This window comes from Gouania willdenowi, chromosome 7 (genome assembly GCF_900634775.1).
Source record: "Gouania willdenowi chromosome 7, fGouWil2.1, whole genome shotgun sequence".
NCBI lineage: Eukaryota > Metazoa > Chordata > Actinopteri > Blenniiformes > Gobiesocidae > Gouania > Gouania willdenowi.
The window spans coordinates 25,497,871-25,519,347 of NC_041050.1; the positions used below are offsets into that span (position 1 = coordinate 25,497,871).

General features: G+C 38.3%; 1 protein-coding gene across 3 annotated transcripts in view; it reads left to right on the plus strand.

Moving 5' to 3' along the window:
- Nucleotides 1-3,115: 3,115 nt before the first annotated feature.
- lamb2l (laminin, beta 2-like) overlaps nt 3,116-21,477 on the plus strand; it is a 56,218-nt gene continuing 37,856 nt past the window's right edge. Inside the window, exons 1-2 of one of the 3 annotated variants that reach the window (XM_028453010.1) lie at nt 3,116-3,192; nt 20,749-20,825. In XM_028453010.1, the coding sequence (XP_028308811.1) occupies nt 3,131-3,192; nt 20,749-20,825 (139 nt within the window). In that variant the 5' untranslated portion in view covers nt 3,116-3,130. Of the gene's footprint in view, nt 3,193-15,882; nt 15,949-18,575; nt 18,756-20,748; nt 20,826-21,477 lie in introns of those variants that run through there. The other 2 variants (XM_028453012.1, XM_028453011.1) reach the window with 2 other exon arrangements.

Genomic DNA, 21,477 nt, shown 5'->3' on the forward strand with positions numbered 1-21,477 from the left:
TGTCGCACATGTCAAGGCACGAGGCCACAAGGTCTGGTTGCAGAGTGGGGCATCTGTCTCCCATGAGCGTCTGTGTGGTGCCTGTAAAAAACATATTTCATAAAATGTACTTATGCTCTAAAACAGAGGTTTTCAAAGTGTGGGTTCTTCAAGGGAGGTGCGGTGTGCGAGAAGAAAATAAACCCGAAGAAATTGTGGTAATATTTCTCAGAAAAAGCAGAAGAAGAAAGGGGGAGAGTGTCTGTATCCAGGTATTTCTGAGGCTTTTTGTCTCTTTCTCCTCAACTCAGCTGGTTCAGGTGTTGTGTCTATGGTGGGTTTCTCAAGCATCTAACAACAGGTGCAAGTGTGCGTAGGTGTGTGGGAGAGTGATCCTGAACCGCTCTGTCTCAATTTTCAATTACATTAAAAAAAGCTTCATATGCATGACAATGTACACAAAAAGACATTAAAGAAGCATATTTACATAGCACAAAAATAATAAATGTACAAAAAAAAAGCAACATTTATGTCTCCCTGTATGTCTTTGTAATGTATGTCTCCATGTTTGTCTCTGTGTGTGTGTATGTGTGTGTATGTGTGTGAGACCGGACACCATGAACCAGTTTGGGGAGGAGTGAGAAATCAGTCACACATGCATTTGCTATATTAGGGTCAAGTTCCTAATTAACAGCATTTTAAAACCTCATCAATTTAACAAACCAATGAGGAGATTAAACATTTTTAGCCAGGCTTAAGAAGACAGGAGGTGATCAGGACTTGTGTTTAGTAAAATATTCATAGAAATTAAACAGTTAGGCCGATCTTGACCATTCAAACGTTGTTGGTAGGCTACTAATCAGCGCTATAAGCATGTCAATCAATCAATCTCAATCAATCTTTTATTTGTATAGCGCCAAATCATAACCAATGGTATCTCAAGACACTTTACAGTAGAGCAGTCTTAAGGACGGACTCTTCATTTTATGGATACACACATACAGTATGCATATATACGTATATACACATACATATGTATCCCACACCCAACATGAATTCATCATGGCGGCAAGGAAAACCTTCTGTTAAGCAGCAGGAACCTTGTGTGGATCCCATTCCTATGCATGTAAAATGGTGTGTTTCCTACATAAAGCAGTGATATGACATGTTACTATTGGGCACGAACAAACACAAGTGATGTGCACAAGTCTTTTTTGTGCTTCTTAATAAATTCTATAAGTGAAATTTTGGGATGTCTACTGCAAACGTGCGCTCGGGGCTGCAAATTGAAAAAGTTTGAGGGGCGCTACAAAAAAGAAAAATCAAAATTTATGACTAATTTAAACGTTACAGTAAAAATCAATTTGCATTTAGAAAATCCTGTCCAAATCACAGAGAGGCCTATTCGCATTGGATTAGTATTATCACGGGACCTCGGAGTTCAGCAAAATATAGTAGGTAATTTGTGGGGGAATTTTTACTTTACAAATTACTGACATGGCCTATTCGCACCGGATTAACATCACAGACATTCTCCGCAATTACTACAAATCACATGTGGTCCCTAGGTAAAACTAATCCCGTGCGAATAGGGCATTAGACAGCCCTACAACATTTTCCAATCTTCAACCAATCACAGTCCCTTGTAGTAACGTCACTACAAAATGTGTGCTCAGAAGTCAGTCATAACTTAAAATGGACACTAGTCTGACCAGAGCACCAGAGAAGCTCCATCCTGTAAAAACCACCAGCAATGTGAAGGATTATCACCTTTCATGTCATATTTGCTTTCATCAGAGTAACATGCACAGGTTTTGTGGAAATATAATCAGTGAAATGTGCAAACCTGTGTAACAATGACATTTCTTTCGTATTTTTCCATTTAAGCTTTTTTGATGCAATGATTTTAGACGTTATTTTACTGCTGCTTGAACAGACTTTTCTTCTCTTCTTTTTTTAGTGCATATCTATGGTAATCTTGTTTCCTCTTATTGTCTATAAACATGTTTGGTTAATAATTCATGCTTTTTACCCTGGTCATAGGTGTGTGTTTGTTTGTTCAGGGTGTGATGGAGACTGACAGGCGGCTCAATCTTAGTGTCTTTTCCTGACAGTGAACAAGAATATGACACAATATCATATTTCACAGACACAGTATTACTCAATATTTTCCACACTCAAAATTTACACTTTAGTTTTTAAACATAGTTTCTATTAATAAAGACAATTTGTTTACAAGTGATGTCATGATATTCAACTGCTATTCAATAAATATTGTGCAAATTAAACCATCAAATTAAATTCACATGTGATTGGCTCAAACTGCTGAAAAAATATAATAATAATTATATATACAGTATATATATATATATATATATATACACACTGTATATATAATTATTATATATATATATCACACATCTCACTCTCACTCACTTTAAAATAATCAATAATCAACTCTTCCCCACCCTTTCCATTTCCTACCTTGAGTCTCTCTTCCCTGTTCCCTTCCCCCTTACCAAGGTGTAACACTGCCCTCTCTTTTTACATTCTCCCTATAATAAAGTATTTCATAACCTTAGGGAGGGCTGGTGATGATCACAATTATGCAATAAAATAAATTCATTTATTTAATTGCAATAACAAAACACGCATTGCTGTCTTAAAACGATTGCACTTGTAGTGTTGACCTTTCACAGCATGTGCAGACAAAAAAAAAAAGAGACCAAGACTGCTGTTTTGAAAAAATCCTATTATATTCTTTATTATTTTAGTTATATTATAGTCCTGTATAAGATTTAGAGTTTTATTTCCATCATATTTTTCATGCAAACCTTGCCTGATGATGCCCATTTTATGAAATTTCTTTCGGTGAAATCCTTATACATCATTGGCCCATATACAATATATATATATATATATTAGAATTTAATGTTTTAGTGACCTCTGCATTATTTCATGTTTTGTTTGGACCTGTCTTTGTTTTTGTAATTGTTTATGTTGTTGTCATTTGTTATATTCAAATAACACACCAACTTATGAAGGTGAACCTGGAGCCTCTCCAGTTTACCTGCGTGGGGGGCGGGGCTTAAGGCCCGCTAAACGAGGGTGGGGAGGAGAGAGAGAGAGAAAGAGGAGGGTGAGTGAGTTAATGTGTATATGTGAATATGAGAGAGTGGGACAGAAGACAGGACGCAGAGGAGCAGCGAGCGGGTGAGTGCCTCTCTCTCTGTGTGTGTGTGTGTGTGTGTGTGTGTGTGTGTGTGTGTGTGTGTGTGTGTGTGTGTGTGTGTGTGTGTGTGTGTGTGTGTGTGTGCAAGTGTTCTTGTCTTTAGCTCCATTCGGTGAGGGGACTATCTATGGCCCCGGGTCCTAATTTACCAAGTCACCTGTTAATGTCCGAGTTTCCATCACACTTTGAAGTCCCTGAACTGTTAAATACGTGTGACCTGAAGCTGCAGTACCCCTCCAGTCCATTTGGGGGGTGTGATTAGAGAATACAACTAGAATGAAATGCATAAATTAGTTTGTTACTGTGTGAAAAGGCGATGGAAGTGTTTGATTGGAACTCACGCTGGCTTAAACTAATTGTATTCATTTGTAAATTGCATAACTTTTGTGAAAAACAGTGCAGATTCATTTTGCAGGGCCTCCGCCATTCTGTGACCGCGGGAAAAAAAAGACGGAAAATACCGACATCGCTTCCTGAAACAGGAATGACAATGTTTCTATTATTATTAAAAAAAATTTTTTCCAAACAAAATTCATTTGAAATCGCAATACGACACTGAATGTAGCTTCACATGCATGTTTTGGTATTATATCACAAATTTACGCACAATTTGTTTTTGTAAATGGGTGGAGAGAAAGATGAAAAATTTAAATTCTCATGCAAAATGTCATGTGATATGAGGCAATATGACGGACTTCACCTTCTGAAATGGAAATATCAATAATACAAACTCAACCCTTACCGACATGTTTTGGGACAATATCGCACATTTACGTCATATTTTTGTGTCGTATAACAGGTAGCCTAATAGCTCTAGCTAACGGGGTAGAATGACAATGAGTTCAAGATGAAAAATTTAAAAACTCATAACATTCTGGTGTGTAGTGTAGTTGCGATACGACTTTTAGCAAGTGTAGCGGGTAGCTTGACATCAAATATGCGCCAAATCTTGCATGATGTCAGCATGTGCTTGTTTTTGTGTATTTCTGCTGCAAATTAAATTATGAAATTAATGATGATATATTAGTCTATTAAGCATGTTTGGGAGGTTTATTAGCCTGTAAAGACATCTAATCAGGAAAAGATGATGAAACCGAAAAGGAAAGATATAAATATAAACTGATGCTGACACAGAAACAGATAAACTCAACTTAAATGGAATTGGGGAAGTTTTGAAACAGAAAATTGGAGGCTCTACAAATCAACAGATTACTGTCTGCTTTGGAAATGAGTCACAAAGTAAATAAATCTTCCCACGCTTAAGTGTTGAGAGAAGCAGACCACAGATAAAAGTGAGCACACACAGTGGTGCTTTCAGGTGTGCATCACTGTGAGAGGACAGGCAACACACCTACTGTGTTGAACAGGGAACCTTTAAACTGTTGTTCTCTGTATCTTTGAAGTAAATAAGCAACAAAAAAAAGATTAGAATTTGGAATGAACAAAGAATTAAAAATAAAGCCAATAAATGAATATGAATAGTGTGAAAGCCTGAAAAAATGAGAAGCCTTTACTTCTTACATCTTTCCTTTTTTGTGTATGCTCCATTTTACACAATTTCTTTTGCAAATGTAATCTAGGAACAATGAAAGTATGTACTGTATAGCACATCAGACATAAAGTGGTAAAAATGTTTTAATTGTGGCCACGATAACAGTATAACATGCGCACTAAAGTCGGACCTCCGCTAGGCCTGAGCAATATATTGAGATTCAAGATATATTGAGATTTCTAATTTGGCAATCTAGAATTTGACAATATCGCCTATCACAAATTATTGTTAATTTCTAGCCTATTTTGTATTGAAATACACATTTTAGGAGTAGCTGTTGTCGCTACTTCTCAGAACAGCATAATTTAAAAGCTTAGTATGATGGATTACTGAGTAACCCAGACCTTCCCCTAAACAAGCCACACCACAGAACTCACTCACACGTGCTGTCCTTTAAAGGAGAAAAAGCTAAAAGTGACGCATATTGTTCAGCTGTTTGTTAATACATGTGCCTGTGTGAAATTTGCATCAGTACATTTAACCCAGAATTGTTTTTCTGGTAAGACTTTGAGTTAAAAATATTGACATTTATATCGTATATTGCCATTTTGAGAAAAAAATATCCACATATGATTTTTGGTCCATATCGACCAGCTCTAACTTCCAGTGGTAAAGCAGCCACGTTGTAAATATTCTGTTTCCATGCCTCTCTGTAATAATGGGTCCTTGCAATGCCAGGCCTTTCAGAGTGTCTTTGTTAGGGATGTCCCTCATAACAAAGACTTGTCGGAGCGCTTATATCAGAGATTTTAGATGCAGTCCGATAAAATCCGATATTGGTTTTTTTTTTTTTTGGCTGATATCGGACCGATATCAATATTGGATCGGGACACTCCTAGTCTTTGTAGCTCATTCTCCACCTAATCGTGTAGCTTTAGCTCCCTATGGCCTCTACCTGAGGCCTCAGAGAAGGTGCGTGTGATTTGCCATAAATGAGTGTTTCCTATGCAAGGTATTACCATGTCATGTCTGAGGCTCTGTAAGTAAGACTCATGTCCTCATCAAAGATCCTGCGTAATATCGTCGTTCACCCTCTGGCATGTGTGTAATTTGAAGCAAGCGTGTGTGCTTCCTGTCCTGACAGACATCCATGGATGACTGAGTGAGTGTGAGACTTTGATAGGATTCAGCTTCCGAGAGACAAGCAGCCGCAGTGAAAGCGTTTCATTAGGTTCTTTAACGTTTTTAGTGTAGAGCACCTGTTAGTCAGGTAAATTTCTTTCTTCTCTGTGAGCAACGGTTTTATCGAAGCAAAGCAAAGCTGCTCGTCAGTCCCAGGAATGTGGGTTTGTGTTCATCCAGACTCAGGGTCTTCCATCAGGCATTAAAGGCCCACGTTAAGCTAAATCGACTTTTCTGTGCTTTAAACATCATAAAAGTGCTATTTGGACTTCATTCACATGCCCAAAGTGTTTTTTTTTTCATTGATTCCCTCAATGGTTAGTTAGAGGGTGATTTGCTCCTTTCTTACTGCAGGGTGAGCCCAAACACCTCGCTCCAATTTGATGACGCGTTCCCACTTTGATGACGAATTTGACGTGGCACTGAGCTGGAGAAGCTGCGTCTCCAGGAAGCTCTCTGCCGTGATTGACATGTAAACAGACACGCCCACAAAGGTGAGCATTTCAGCATCCTTTGCACAGTGCTATGTATGTATTTTCTACAGTCTATGTATGTACCAGTGAACGCCCCGCCCCCACGCTCTGTCTCGTGTTTATAAAGCAGCATGAGCTCAGCTACAGAGTGGGTGGCTTTCTCCTTCCTGCACGGTGAGTGCAGTCACATCTATAGACACGCCCACTCATGAATATGCATAAGTGGGCCGCAAATCAGCCTGTTTGTGTCGAGTTGCTCAGAAAGTGACTTTTCAGAGGGCTAAAATTCCGGAAAGTTGCGGCGACGTTGGGAAAATAAACCTATATCATCATATTTTTGCTCAAAATGGCAATAAATTATATAAATATTGAATTATCTTTTTTAATGACATCCAATGAAGACAAAATGTGTGAGGAGAAGAAAGAAAGACATATAAAAAGGTTTTGCTGTATATGTTGTTTTGTTATTTGTATTTTTTGTTGTTGAAAAAATACATTTATTATTAACAATGTAATTTTTTAAAGGCTTATTGTTATTAGGTTTACATTTTTATGATATAGTATGTAATTTTTTTTAATATAGGTTATTATACATTATTTAACCTTTTATATATTTATAAAATATATAATATATACAATATATATATTGTATATATATATATATATTTAGCAGAAGCCTTGTTGTATGCAATGTCTCTTCCTCTGTTTTGCCCCATTAGTTATTTAGGGCCTTCTTAATGAATACAAAGCTTCATCTGAAGTGTGTTTTTAATGTGTTGGTTCAGACTCTGGTACAAAGACAGGTTTAGCTGATGGTGGATTAGCTGAACTGGTGACGAGTTTACCTGGTGACAAGTCAAAGCTGAAGCATTACAACTTCAATCACACGGCTGTGCTGGGCTTTGTACAAAATGTGAGGGTGATTTCCTAGTTGGGGGTAATTAAAGATTTTACAAATAATGTTTTGGGATCATGTCACACATTTCCATTGGATTTTTCCAGTTAAACTAGTAGGGGAGGGTTTAGCAGTGTGGCCAACGTAATCTCCTGTGATTTAAGCATACAGTAACTCTCCCTTCTATGTAAATTATATGAGGTATATAAAATGTAAAATTAATATTATTAAGCCTTATTCATCATGTTTGGTATGTTTTCTGGAAGTAAAGTAAAGTCATCTAACTAGGGAAAGACAATGAAAAGGAAAGGAAACGGAAAAGTGTAACGTGACGAAACAGAAAATCTGAGGGCCTTGTTCATACATCCTCTCCAACTCAATAAAGGTGACACAAATGAAAGATACCAGAAATGTTACTTACCAAAGCAGTTCAAGGCAGACTTGCACGTCAACACGTATGTTGAAGATCTTTGGAAGAATAACAAGGAAACGTGTAGTATTGTAGATGCAGATGCAGTGCTCAGTTAAATGATTTTATATCTTGTAGTAGTGGATAACAGGAAGATGGGTGTCTTATGCTGCCCACCCTTTCCTGCAGGTGCTTCATTTCTCTGCAGCTTCAAATTAAGTACTTACATTGTAACATATCCCGTAGCACTCCTGAACATTTTATTTCAGTCATGATAGGTTTAGGAATTTGTCTGTGTTTGTAGTTTATTGAAGGGGTTTTAGGTTCCCATGGCTCCTGAGGGCTTAGTGTAGCTTTAATCAGCTCAAAGATCTGGCCTCTTACCCTTCTGCTAACATTAACCCTATCCTGAAGGGTTAGGAGGATCCATGAGTTGCAACAAGTGCCTCTGTCTCTGTGGGACAAGCAGCACATCAGCTCTACACCTATACCACACATGGGCCAAACGCGGCCCAGGCACCACATATTGTACGACCCCCAAAGTAAATGCACGACATGACAGAAAAGTACACAAAACTACACCAAAAATACAAAAAAAAATACTCCAAAAACATACAGAATCACAGAAAATACACAAAAAGACAGCAAAAATACCCAAAGTGAATCTATAACACACAGGAGACCTACAAATATACACAAAAATAACTGAAAAATATACAAAACAACAGCAAAAATAGACAAAATGAATCCAAAAAACATATGCACAGGACAACAAAAATACATACATTTGCACTACTAAACACAGAAGACAACCACAAATATAAGACAAAAATAACAAAAATATACTATATATTTTTTTATATATATGTACTTTGTCTGCAGATGCTGTCGAAGGTCAACACTACAAGAAGTGCAATCTTTTTAAGACAGCAATGCATGTTTTGTTATTGCAATTAAATAAATTATTTTATTTTATTGTATAATTGTAACCATTTTTTTGCAACATATTGTATAGTTTTGTTTGTTTGTCTTAAAAAAAAACCAAACAAACAAAAAACACAGTTGATTCTATATCTACCGAAAAAAAATCTGACCATGGTGAAGTGGACTTCAGTTCTCTCTCTAATTTCCCCGTAAATATACAAATCTCCCAAACGGAACAAATGTTCTCCTCTCCAAGCCTTCCCATCTCATCCATTGACCCTGCTTGGCAAGAGAGACAGCCTCTGCGCTTCTGTCAGCTTCCCCCTGCCAGCGCACCTCCAGCATTTTTCTCCTCTGTGGCGTCGAGGCCTTACGCCAGGTTGGTTTACTTGCTGTACGGCCCAAGCTTCCTCTTCCTAGTTGGACATGCCCCACAATGTCATTGTTCCTCAGGACTGATGTACCATGTTGCACCACATCTGAAGGTTACATGCGTGAGTGTAAAAGGCCAATTTTATTCACAAATCACAAAGGGCAGTGCATTCCAAGGAGAAGCTAATATTTCCAATCAGGATTGGTTTTTATTCCTTGAATTGAGTCCAGAATGTTCTTCATTGTTAAATCAAAAAGAGTAAAAGCTATATGAAGTTCAGCATTATGCAGCTGGAAGGAAGTGATGAGGAAAACAGAAGCATAGCCAATAAGCAACTTTTTTGTTCTCAGGCTTGGATGTGCAGAAGTAAAAATGCACTTTCACTTTGTATAGGTCATGCATTCTAATGGATGATGGACAATTATTTGAAGAATGCTCACTTTTTGCTGAGTTTCTTCCATTTAAAAGTTGTTTCTTACTCGCAATGTTAAGTTATATGCTCATAGTAATGAGTTGCAATCAGTGCTAATTACCTCCCAGGATGCCACGCTCACATCCGCCTCTTTTTTGTATTTTCCTTTTTGCACAAAACCACAGACAAACACAAACATGGGAAGAGCAGTAAAAATCACTGATGACATGAACTCGAAGAAATCAGAAAAACAAATAAGAAACAAGAACCCTTCCTTTTTCATTCCAGCAGCCATTGTACGAAAACAACTGATGCACGTGTGTGTGTGTGTGTGTGTGTGTGTGTGTGTGTGTGTGTGTGTCTCTGTGTGTGTGTGTGTGTGTGTGTGTGTGTGTTTTAATTTGTAGGTCTGACGAAGTGAAAGCCTGTGTGTTCTTTACATCTGTGTCAAAAGGAAAAGGATGTTGGAATATATCTCTAATGATGAGATTTCCTTTCCCTGTGTAGTGGATTAGTGGCAGTTGTGTGAAGGTTGTTTGGTGTGGGTGTTGTCCTTTGATATAAAGATGTTGTGTTTGGGTGGTCGCGTTCCATCAACACAATGGAACATTTCCTGAGTTTTCAAGCTGTGCACACAGAGTCTTGCCACAATTACAGGTTGTAGATGATTAACCAGTTCAGCCTTAAGAGATTGTTGAGTAAGTGTAGTAAGACTTAACCACTGAGTTACAATAAACTTGCTGGAATTACTAACCACTTTGCCACAAGTTGCCTCTTCACAAAATTCATAAAATGTTTGACGACCTTAACCTGATGTGAGACAGAGGTGGTAAACGGAGAGTTTTCTTATTTCTTCTCACACGGTATCGACACACAGTGGCTTTATTTCTTCCTTATCTCTAAGTTCAACATTATGTAAAGAAAAAGGACTGAATCACTGGAGCAGTGATCAACCGGTGGCCCGGGGGCCGCATGCAACCCTTGGCCTGATTTTCTGTGGCCTCCAAAGTAAATGTACAAAATCACTCAAAAAAAAAAAAACATAAAAATGACAAATAAAAAATCCAAAAAAAACCACACAAAAAAACACATGACCATGCTACATTTTTACAGGAAAACACACACAAGCAACAATACTATACAGTGGCAGAAAAAAAATAAGAAATTACAACAAAAATACAAAAAATGACACCAGAAACACACAAACAACTATAAAAATACACAAAACAACAATAAAAATACACAAAACAACAATAAAAATGCACAAAATAAAAATATGCTGAATACTCTAGGCAAAATATACAAAAATAACAGAAAAACACACAAAAAAGCACTAGACGGCAACAAAAATAGACAGAAAAAACACACAAAAACACTCTTTAATGCTAAGACATAGATGTCGATAATGTGACCTTTGAATTAGACAGTCACAGTTTTGTGGTCCCTTCTGCGATAAAAGTTGTGGTCTTTGGTCTAAAAGAGGGGTGCCCAATCCTGGTCCTCAAGAGCCCCTGTTCAGCATGTTTTAGATGTTTCCCACTTCCAACACACCTGATTGAAAAGACCAGGATTGTTATCAGGCTTCTGCAGAGCTTGATGATGAGTTAATTATTTGAATCAGGTGTGTTGGAAGAGGGAAACATCTAAAACATGCTGGATAGGGGCCCTTGAGAATCTGTGTATCATTCGTTCATTCGTTTTTCATTATGTAACAAAAACATGAAAAACGAAAAAAAAAACACTCATTATTTGATATTTGTTTCCAAAACCAAAATGAAAAAACGGAAAACGCCTTGTTTTTCAAATTCAAGCTCTTTTGCTTCGGTACAAAAAACGAAAAACGGAAAACGAACACCTTTATTTGTTTTCTCCAATACCGATTGGCCAAAGTATGTGACCCGGAAGTGAAGCATTACACATTCCGTGATATCTTTAGCTCTGCAACACTTATGAGTCTCTAAATCCTCCGAAATGTCCGTGATGAGGTTCTGTGCCCAACACCAGCTAAAGCAAAAAGGACCAGTTTCAGATGCACAGTTGGAAGCATCTTGTAATGCCAAACTGCCGTTAGCATAGCTGTTAGCATCGGATGAGAGTACACTTCTGGGTCACGTACTTTGGCCAATCGGTAATGGAGAAAACAAATAAAGGTGTTCGTTTTTTGTTTTCTGTACCAAAGCAAAAGAGCTTGAATTTGAAAAACAAGGCGTTTTACATTTTTTCATTTTGGTTTTGGAAACAAATATCAAATAATGACCAGGATTGGACACCCCTGGTCTAAAATATGAGATTAGATTAGATTTAATACATCAGCATGTGATGATGATCACACAGGGCTACAAAGCAGTATTTCCTCTTAACGAGCAAACTTCTGGGATTTATTCGGTGTGTCCGCTACTATGATGCTGGTTAACTAGTTACCAGGCTGAATCACTGTGGTAACTTGGGCTGAACAACTAAGCTGGTTGGGTGGGAGTAGGTTTTGTTCTTGCTATGATATGAGCGAGTTTTCTTGGAAAACGACCTGCCCAATAAAAGGTGTATCATTCTGTGAACATGTGTCTGCTTGGATCTGATGTGACGCTGACGGGAGAGAGAATATTTAGCAATCGATACAATCCTTTTTAATTACTCGATGACAACCTATAGGAAACAGATTTTTATCTGATCGTCTGACCTACATCGGGCACGTTGAGACCGATAAATTCATTCATTCATTTACATTGCTTCAAGACCACCACCATCGTCCCCCTCCCCAAGAAGAGCCCCCCCACCTGCCTGAATGACTACAGGCCAGTAGCACTCACTCCAATCATTATGGTGGTGCTGACCCACATTCGGAGCAGCATACCGGACACACTGGACCCCCTGCAGTATGCCTACCGTCCCAACAGGTCCACCTCGGACGCCATTGCTGCTGCCCTTCACTTCTCCCTCTCCCACCTGGAAAATAAAGACTCCTACATCAGGATGCTCTTTATAGACTACAGCTCTGCCTTCAACACGGTCATCCCCCACAAACTCACCCACAAACTGTTTTCCCTTGGACTCCACCCCTCCCTCTGTGACTGGCTCCAGGACTTTCTTACTGGCAGGCCCCAGTCTGTCAGGATTGGGTCCAGGACTTCAGCCAGCCTTATCACGAACATTGGCACTCCTCAGGGTTGTGTCCTCAGCCCCATCCTCTACACCCTCTTCACCCACGACTGTGTCGCCTCCCACAAGGACAACACCATCCTGAAGTTTGCGGACGACACCGCAGTGATAGGACGTATCACTGGCGGAGACGAAGCGGCCTACAGGGGGGAGGTGTCCAGTCTGGTGACGTGGTGTGAAGACAACAACCTCACCCTCAACACGGAAAAGACGAAGGAGCTGATAGTGGACATGAGGAAGGAGAGGCGTCCTCATCAGCCACTGTCTATCCAGGAGCTGGAAGTGGAAAGGGTGAGCAGTTTCAAATATCTTGGGGTCCACATCAGAGACGACCTCACCTGGACCCTCAACACCACACAGCTGGTGAAGAAAGCTCAACAGCGGCTGTACTTCCTGAGGAGGCTGAGGAAATTTGGGATGTCCTCAAAGATCCTCAGCAACTTCTACAGCTGCATTGTTGAGCCCATCCTGACCAGCTGCATCACCGTGTGGTACGGCAACACCACTGTCATGGACCGCAAACGCTTGCAGAGAGTAGTGAAGACTGCTACGAAGATCACCAGGTCTCCGCTGCCCTCTCTGCAGAGCATCTACAAGCGCAGAGTCCACAGGAGAGCTGCCGCCATCATCAAGGACTCCACTCACCCCCAACACGGACTGTTCACACTTCTACCCTCAGGCCGGAGGTACAGAAGTGTGAAATGCAGGACCAGCAGACTCAAAAACTCCTTCTTCCCCTCGGCCATTAGACTCCTAAATAAGTGATTGGAGTCTAATGAACTATTCATTCCCCCCCCCCCCCCCTTCTCCACTGTACTTTGCACACCACCTGCATTCGCACTTTAGATGCGCCCATGCACAGCTAACACCATGTCTCTCTATTATGAAACAGCTTTTATGCACATACCATTGTATATATCACCTCTCCTCTGTATAGCTAATATATTTGTATTTTTAATTGTACAGGTGTTTTGTATTTAATGTTCAGGTTTTGTTGAATAACAGTGTTGCATGCCACTGTATTTATTATAGTTCTTTTATCTCGATTTATTCCTTTATTATTTATTCCTTTATTACGTAGGCATTCACTGGCGGTCGGCAAAGCAAGAATTTCATTGTACAGGGAAACGTGTTTCTAACTGTACAGATGACAATAAACACTTTGACTTTGACTTTGACTTGACTACATTCTATGGCGGCACTGACAGCCTCAGTCCTATAAGATAATACAGGTTGTATAAAATACAAATATTATCCACCTTTTGATGTAGGCTGAGCTGTATAAATGTAGCATCAGTGCCACAGACAAGGTCTGTACAATAATAAAGTGAAACTGATCAGTGTTTGTTTCTTCTCCCATCAATTAATATTGTACAATCTTACGAATTTAAGCATCGATAGTCATCAATTCCTGCATTCCTTTCTTCCTTCTTTTCTGCAGCAACAGTGTTGTTTTTGGTCTCAATTATGGATTTTATTTCTTCATATATTTAAAGAATTAGTCCTCATTTTTGACTTAAGTCTGCACGGTTTCTCCATGTTTGTGCTTGATCAGACGCTGCAATCTCCGCCCCCATCACTGGAGCGCTCATGTAGCCAGGCTGAAATCATCTGGGTTAAGTAAACATGTTTATATCCTGCTTCATAGGACAGGGGCTCTCTGACAGAGAATGTTTGGTTAGGTGAAGCCCGCTAACGGAGGGATATCCCAGATATACTTACCCTGCTGCGTAGTACAGTGCTACAATGGAAAAAAACTAAAACAACTATCAAACCTGTTAGATTGAATTGAGGTAATTGTTTTTGATCCAGTCTGTTGGAGTAGATGTGATGTTGTAAATCTGCTCATATTCTTTACAGTGGTCACATTTACATGGGAGCTTTAATTCTTCTTTAAACTGACCTTGTAAACACTTCATTCCTAATGCTAATTTAATTCCGAATTAAACTTAAATAAAACAAAACAAATTATTCCTCTTTCTTGTAAACACTTAATTCCGCTTTAAGTTCATTCCGCGCATGCAGGATTTGCCGCGATGACGCACTGATGACGACATAGTCCAAGATGGCCGCCCGGACACCAGCCGACATCATTTATATAATAAGAGCCTTTGGAATAACTAATTCCAAATTAAAAACATCATGTAATTGTGATCGTTGTCCATTAGTTTGAATAATATCGATATATGCCTTTAGTGTCACTGTATTTGTAATACAACACAATTTCAAACAGCTTCTCACATAGGCGTGGGAAAAACTCCAAAAAATCAAAAGAAGCAAGAGAAAACGAGATTAATAAAACAAACTAATAAATTAATAAATAATTTTTTTGGTATAAATTAAACTGCTTTCAACTGGATAGTATTAGGATATTTACTATGGGATGTTGAGCAAGTCCCTTAACCCCGGGCACGACACTGTGGCTGCCCACTGCTCCTTAGGGATGGGTCAAATGCAGAGAACAAATTTCATATACGTTTAAACATATATGACGATTTATATTTATATATTATAAGTGAGAGACTTTGTCAGGAAATGAAAGTAATGTGTAAGGATTAACAAAATCTGAAAGCAATTGTCAGCCATTTTGTCTTTGAAACAGAATATGTTGTGAAAGGTGCAGCGCTCCACGTCGGACTAAAATCATTTAACTTTTTACTGTTATAGATTTCACCAATTTTCTGTTTAATCTTAATTTTTACTTGAATAAAAGTGAATAAGAAAGAGAAAGAGAAAGTAGAAGCCACGTTGCTTAATAATTATACGTATGAGTGTATTTAATATATTAGCTCACAATAACAAATATTACCTTAAACATTTTTATTTAATAAGTGAGATTTTTAAATGTATTCATGAATTAAATGATGTTGAAAGCGATGTTCATGATTCAGAATATTTTGTCTTGTTGGAGATACATTTTCAAGGACTGCATGTTTATGACCGCCCTCCACAAAGGTCAGATTAAATTAAATTTTAAAATATTTGTCCATATCTGACAAGTATTTTATCTTATCTTTACTGTAGAATGTGGATGTAGATTATCAGCATAGTGGAATGACTGTAGTTTGAACTCACAGCTTGGAAAGATGCGTTTGGATTGGCCAGAAGCTGGAGACATCAGATATACCAGGGCAGACAAAAGTAAACCTCTGTGATCTGAGATCTTCATTGTCATTGTCAGAGCCTCTATCTGCTGCCTGAGGCACGTCCCGACCTATCGTGTTCTGCTTTTCCAAGGCTAAGGGAACCTTGGCTTGTTTGGGCTTGAGCTCTTCGTGCCTCTGCCTGGGTGCTGGGGGAGAACTTATGGAGCTGGTCCTGAACTCTGCTTTGCTTTTTCTTTGTCATAGCTCAAGGTTTTTGACAAGCGGCACTTCTGCCTGACACCAATCTCTGTGGTGCGTTCACTGGCTATTACAAGGTGGGAATTCACACACATCACATGATGGGATGTATTTTAAAACGTGATGGAAAGGTGATATATTTTTGATTAAAGCTGCTTGAGAAGGATGTAGACAGGCCTCGTAGATCAATGACACAAAGAGAATTTACTAAAAATAAATAAATAAAATGTTTTGATCTTGACTGTAAACACTCTTGCATTGCATTGTGGGATGTGAAGTCCCATTGAAGCATTCATGGAGATGTTTTATGTCATTCTTACTTTGATTTTTTGTGTTGTTTCTCCCGACGAGTTTTAAGAACTGAAAATAAAAGAAGTTTTTATTGTATTGATTCCAAACAAGCATTTCAGAATAACATAAATTGCTGAGACAGCAATAAATACTTGCTTCTGCTGTAACATATTTAGGGCCCTGTAAAATCCAGTTAATTTTTTTCCAAATTCCATTTTTCCCCCAAATTCCATGTTTTCAACATCATGTTTGTTTTAAATTCTGTTTTTTAATAAATAGTTCATAATTTTTTTCAGAAAGTTTCCAACTCCTGTGAGGAAACAAAATAAACAATAATAATAATAATAATAATAATAATAAAAACATAATAAAACAAAAATCTATGTCAGTACAAAAATGTAATTTAAAACCATGTGTAAGCTACCATTAAAAGGTGGATGGCATGGTGTACTGACATGGATTATTCTGACTGTTTTCAGGGAGAGGCCCTCCTTCCCCATTTGCAGTGCTTAACGAGAAATGGGCGGAGCTTCAAAGACAAAAATTATGCGGGAACTGGTCGGCTCAGTATTTAGAAGTGAGTGATGAGTTGCATAGTTTTTTAGGAGTCTTAGTCGGTATTTCAGGTGGATGCTTCGACACGTTGTTTACTCAGGACCCAGAGGGGTGCAGGGGTGTCATGAATGAGCGGTTCCCGTAATTATGTCCCCAGACAAACGTCCTTCGCCTCAACGTGACTGCGTTTCATTCACAATATGTCATTTTCTGCATTTAACAGTGAATTACGTTTTTATTGGTTGATTTCGTGATTCCGTTAACGTAGAAATCATAGGGCCCTACATAATACCAGTGATAATGATCAACATTAGCAATTTTTCCCTCTTTAGATTTCCCCCCGGAAAAATTGCCCTATTGTTTTAACTGTCAGAAGCATGTCTGTTAATATGCAAAATGTCCTCAGTCTTTTCCACTTTCTTCTGTCGTGTTATTTGCGACACCACGAACAAGATGAAACAGTTACTAATACCTTCTTTGGAAGCTGATGCCATTTCAACCAATTTTTGCTCTTCTGTCCAGCCCGAATAGCAACTAACAGCTTTCACTTTGGAGTGTTGTTTTTTTTTTAGAGGTGTTTAAATAGGTTTGCTCCCTCCTGACAGACTTTACAGTGAGTGGTTTGTTCTTCATGCAAAACAAAGCCAAACCATTTAAACACTTGAACAAACCCTGATTTATTTACATTTCTTTTTTTCATACGTTTTGTGAGATGAGGCAGGTCGAGGGTGAAGAAGTTACTACAGCCTTAACATGCACTGTAACTGTCTTGATTGATTTGACAATTTCGATTTCAACCGTAACCAACCCTAACCTAACCCCAAACTGAAAAATATCTTGAGTTTTTATTGCAGTGTGGGATGTGGTTTTTTCTCTTTTTTATTCATCAATTAATTCTCATCACAATGTGTTGTACTGTGGCCTAGTTTATCTATAACATATAATATTTATAATATCATATATAGTATATTTATAATATTAAGTAATTTTCAAGCCAGAAAATAATATTGAAAAACAAATAAGTTTTTGTCTAATATCCTTTTTTCCTTTTTTTTAAATTATTGTACCTTTTTACAACTTTATTCATCAATATCCTATCTTTTTAGTTTTCGGTTAACCTGTAGTTGTGATACATTTGTAAAGATTTAAAATAAAGTTTTTGAAGTAATTGGAAAATAATCAAACAAAAATAAATAATAATAATCCCGGACAAGCCCCCATATTCTCTTTAACACATTCACAATCTGCTGCTGTGATTCCTGTGATTCTTGCTTTTATGTGTGTGTTTGTATTATTTATTCATTCATTCATATAAGGGCACAAATTCCAATTAAAAAGCCTTGAGACTTTGAAACCCATGAATAAAAATAATAATAATAAGTAGGATAATAAGGTTTGCAAAGTTTCTTCTCTTGTTTTATACGTTTCATTGATAAGTGTAATTTGATGATATAGTTAGGAAGTTTTTAACTTGGTCTTTTTTTTAACACTAATTGGTTTTTGTTTAGATTGTCATTTGTATATAAAACCAACTAACCAAAACCAATGAATTAATATTTAGCTCCACATGTCAATAGTCCAACCCTCCCCCTCAGCGTCCAGGAGAAAGGGGTGGTACATTCCATCGGCCTGGCTACCATTGCCCTCTTTCACTGGCCCACAGTGTGACAGAGGAATTAGAATAAGAATGACTGCCCATTCACTCAGTGCCCCAGTGACGAGCGAGGGAGGGCAAAAGAAAAAGAGAAGAAGGAAAAGGGGTGGGGGTCCCACAGACTCTAAATCCTATTGGTTGGTGCTGTTCCCTCTGTTTTTACATCGCTGCCATCAGATCTTTGGAGTTTGTTTTACACATTGTGCAGCACATGCACAAGAGACAAGTGCATGCATGCGTGAACGCTCCCATCGTAGTCCGGGGCTCGCACGTGTGCACAGGAGCTCCAGGATCTCCATAGCATGTCCTAAAGTGTCCTACAGGTAGACCAGCAGAGCTATAACAGGGAGCAGGCAGAGAAGACAGGAGGTGACCTGGGACCGTGTGAGTACCACAAGATCCCCACTTTCCTCAATACACTGCCTTTTAGGAAAAACTTCATCAAGCTTTTCACATTTCTATTTTTCAAGGTCAAAAAATAGGAGAAAAGCATGAACCTGTGTTGCAGATTTCTCTGTTTCAACTTTATTTATTCAAAAGCTGAGAAATGTAACAATGTCACAGAAGGCTGCACTACAACAGTCACTTTTTACTTTATGTTGCACATTGGTCAACCTTTTTTCTTCATTGATAGCTCCTTTGCTTTAGAGTGAACTCAACAACACTTTGCAGGCCTCTTCACTCACGCACTCAATGAGGGGCCCATCTGCATGCTGATAATAATAAGTAGGCTTAGCTACTATAGCACAACTGTACCAACACACTTTACATTCTTTATTTTTCTTTCTTTATTTGATTTTCAGATTGTGTTTTGTGCAGGGTGTAGCTCTCTGAGAGAAGTAAAGCATGACCTTAATGACTTGACCGGAGTTTTTGTCTTTTATTTTGTAAATCACAGCAGTGTATTGTAATGAGCAGAAAACGTACTGGGCTGTCCAGATGAATAACATTCTTATTAAAAGTTTAAAAAAAAAAAAAAAAAAAGCTTGTCATCACAACTTGGCTTATTGAGAAGTTTTAGTTTAAAATGTCCTTTTTCAATTGAGGTTTTCTGGTCTTGTGTTTTCAGATGTGGATGTTTAGCCACTATAAGCCTTTTATCACACAGGGCCACAGAACAAATGGCTTTGTTTTGTGTAGATTGAGTAAATTATTTGTTCTTGTTATTTTGGAGAGTTTTGTTATCGTTGTGTGTATTTGTCTTGTGTTTTGTTGTAATTTTGTTAGTTTTTGTCTATTTATTTCTTTAGTTGTTATTTTGTTTGGTATTGTCACAATTTCTGTAGTCTTGTGTGTTTCCAGAGTAATTTTATACTTTGTTCATGTTGTAATTTCTTGCACTTTTATGGTCGTTTTCTGTAATTTTTTGTGTTCTTTTGGAGTCACTTTTTTTTTTTTGTTGTTGTTACCTGTTTGGTTTTCTTGTCACAATTTGTGGATCTTCTGTCTTTTTTTGGACTTTGTCTTTTTACAGTCATTATTCTGTTTTTTTCTCTCGTTTTGTGTCAGTTATTTTGTGTATCGTGTTGGGTTCCATATCATTTCTGAATTTTGTCACTTTCTTATACAAATTGTCTATTTATTAAAACTGCACTTGATAAACTTTACTCAAACAAACACATTTTTGGGTGGATTTCTTTTGAGGTCCGCAAAAAAATCAGGCTGAGGGCCAAATGGGGGGGCCGTGGCTCAGTGGTATAGTGGGTTGTCCAGTAACCAAAGGGTTGGAGGTTCGAGTCTCACTCTAGCAAAGCCATTGTTTAGGCAAGGCACTTTACCCACATTGCCGAGTATGAATGTGGTGAGTGAGTGTTGGTGGTGGTTGGAGGGACAAATGGCTCACTTTGGCAGCCTTGTCTCTGTCAGTCTGCCCCGCGGCAGCTGTGGCTACAATAGTAGCTTACCACCACCGTGCGTGGAGTGAAAGAAAAATGCACATCAATGTAAAGTGCTTTGAGTGTCTATGATAAAGCACTATATAAGATCCAATGCATTATTATTATTATGCATCTGGAGTTGGATTTGTAAGTCATTGATTTTTTTTCTGATTTAGCAGCGATAAAATACCAGGTTTACACAAAACACACACATGGGCACATCTATCGGTTTGAAATGGTAGAAGAGCTTTTTCCTGGGCTTTGATTTAAGTGAAGTTTTCATGCTGTGTCTCCGTTACACCGATTAATGTGTTGCTTAAACATTTTCCACAATAAATCTGCTTGGAGCGAGTTGTAGTCTGCAGCTGTCTGTGTGTAGAAACAATCATCCGTGAGGTCGTCTGCCCTCTGCTGTGATGGTTGAAACCTTGTGCATTTACAAAAAGCTTTGATTCTGGTCTGGTTTTCCCTCCGTTAATCAAGTTATGTGTGCGTTACAGCCAGAGACCAAGTGTGACGGCACATCCAGACGCACGGATGAACACCATGACCACACTCCTGAGCATCCTCGTGTTGGGTGAGTAGACCACTTGATTCTCATCATCAACATTTAGCTCTGTTCAGCGGATGACTTTAAAGCTGTTGGAGATTATATTTTTTAAAGAGATGAAGACATAATGATGGCCTCATTGAAAAATAAATCAAAGATCATTTGCTTGAAAAATAAAAGATGTAAAAGTTTGAAATTACAGCTTGAAAGTTTGTTTTCTTATTGATGTCGAAAAAGTTTTGCACAAAGCCTTGTGGGACGTGGATTCCTGTAAACGGATGAATAGAACTGTTTTTACTTCATTCTTTCTGTGAATTATTTTGCGTTTTGCCTCCAAAAAACTCTGCCAAGGTGACTTCCCAACACATTTCTGGTCTTTTCACCGAAAGTTGCAGCAAAACAAGGTTTATTTTGGGGTTTACACGGAAAGATCTGAAATTGAATGTCTGGTGGAGTGAGGTGACAATTAACAAGAACAAAAATGGAGCCACTCTTGTACTTGTTTAGTGAATAAACACAAGATATCACAGCAAGAATGAGTGTTTACAGTAGAGATCAAAACAAACTTTCAAGCGGCATTTTCAACCTTTTTTTCAAGCATGTGATCTTCGATTTATGAATCAATTGGGCCTAAACTGCCTGAGAGTAAATTTTTGTCTCCAGCAGTTTAAAGTCTGAT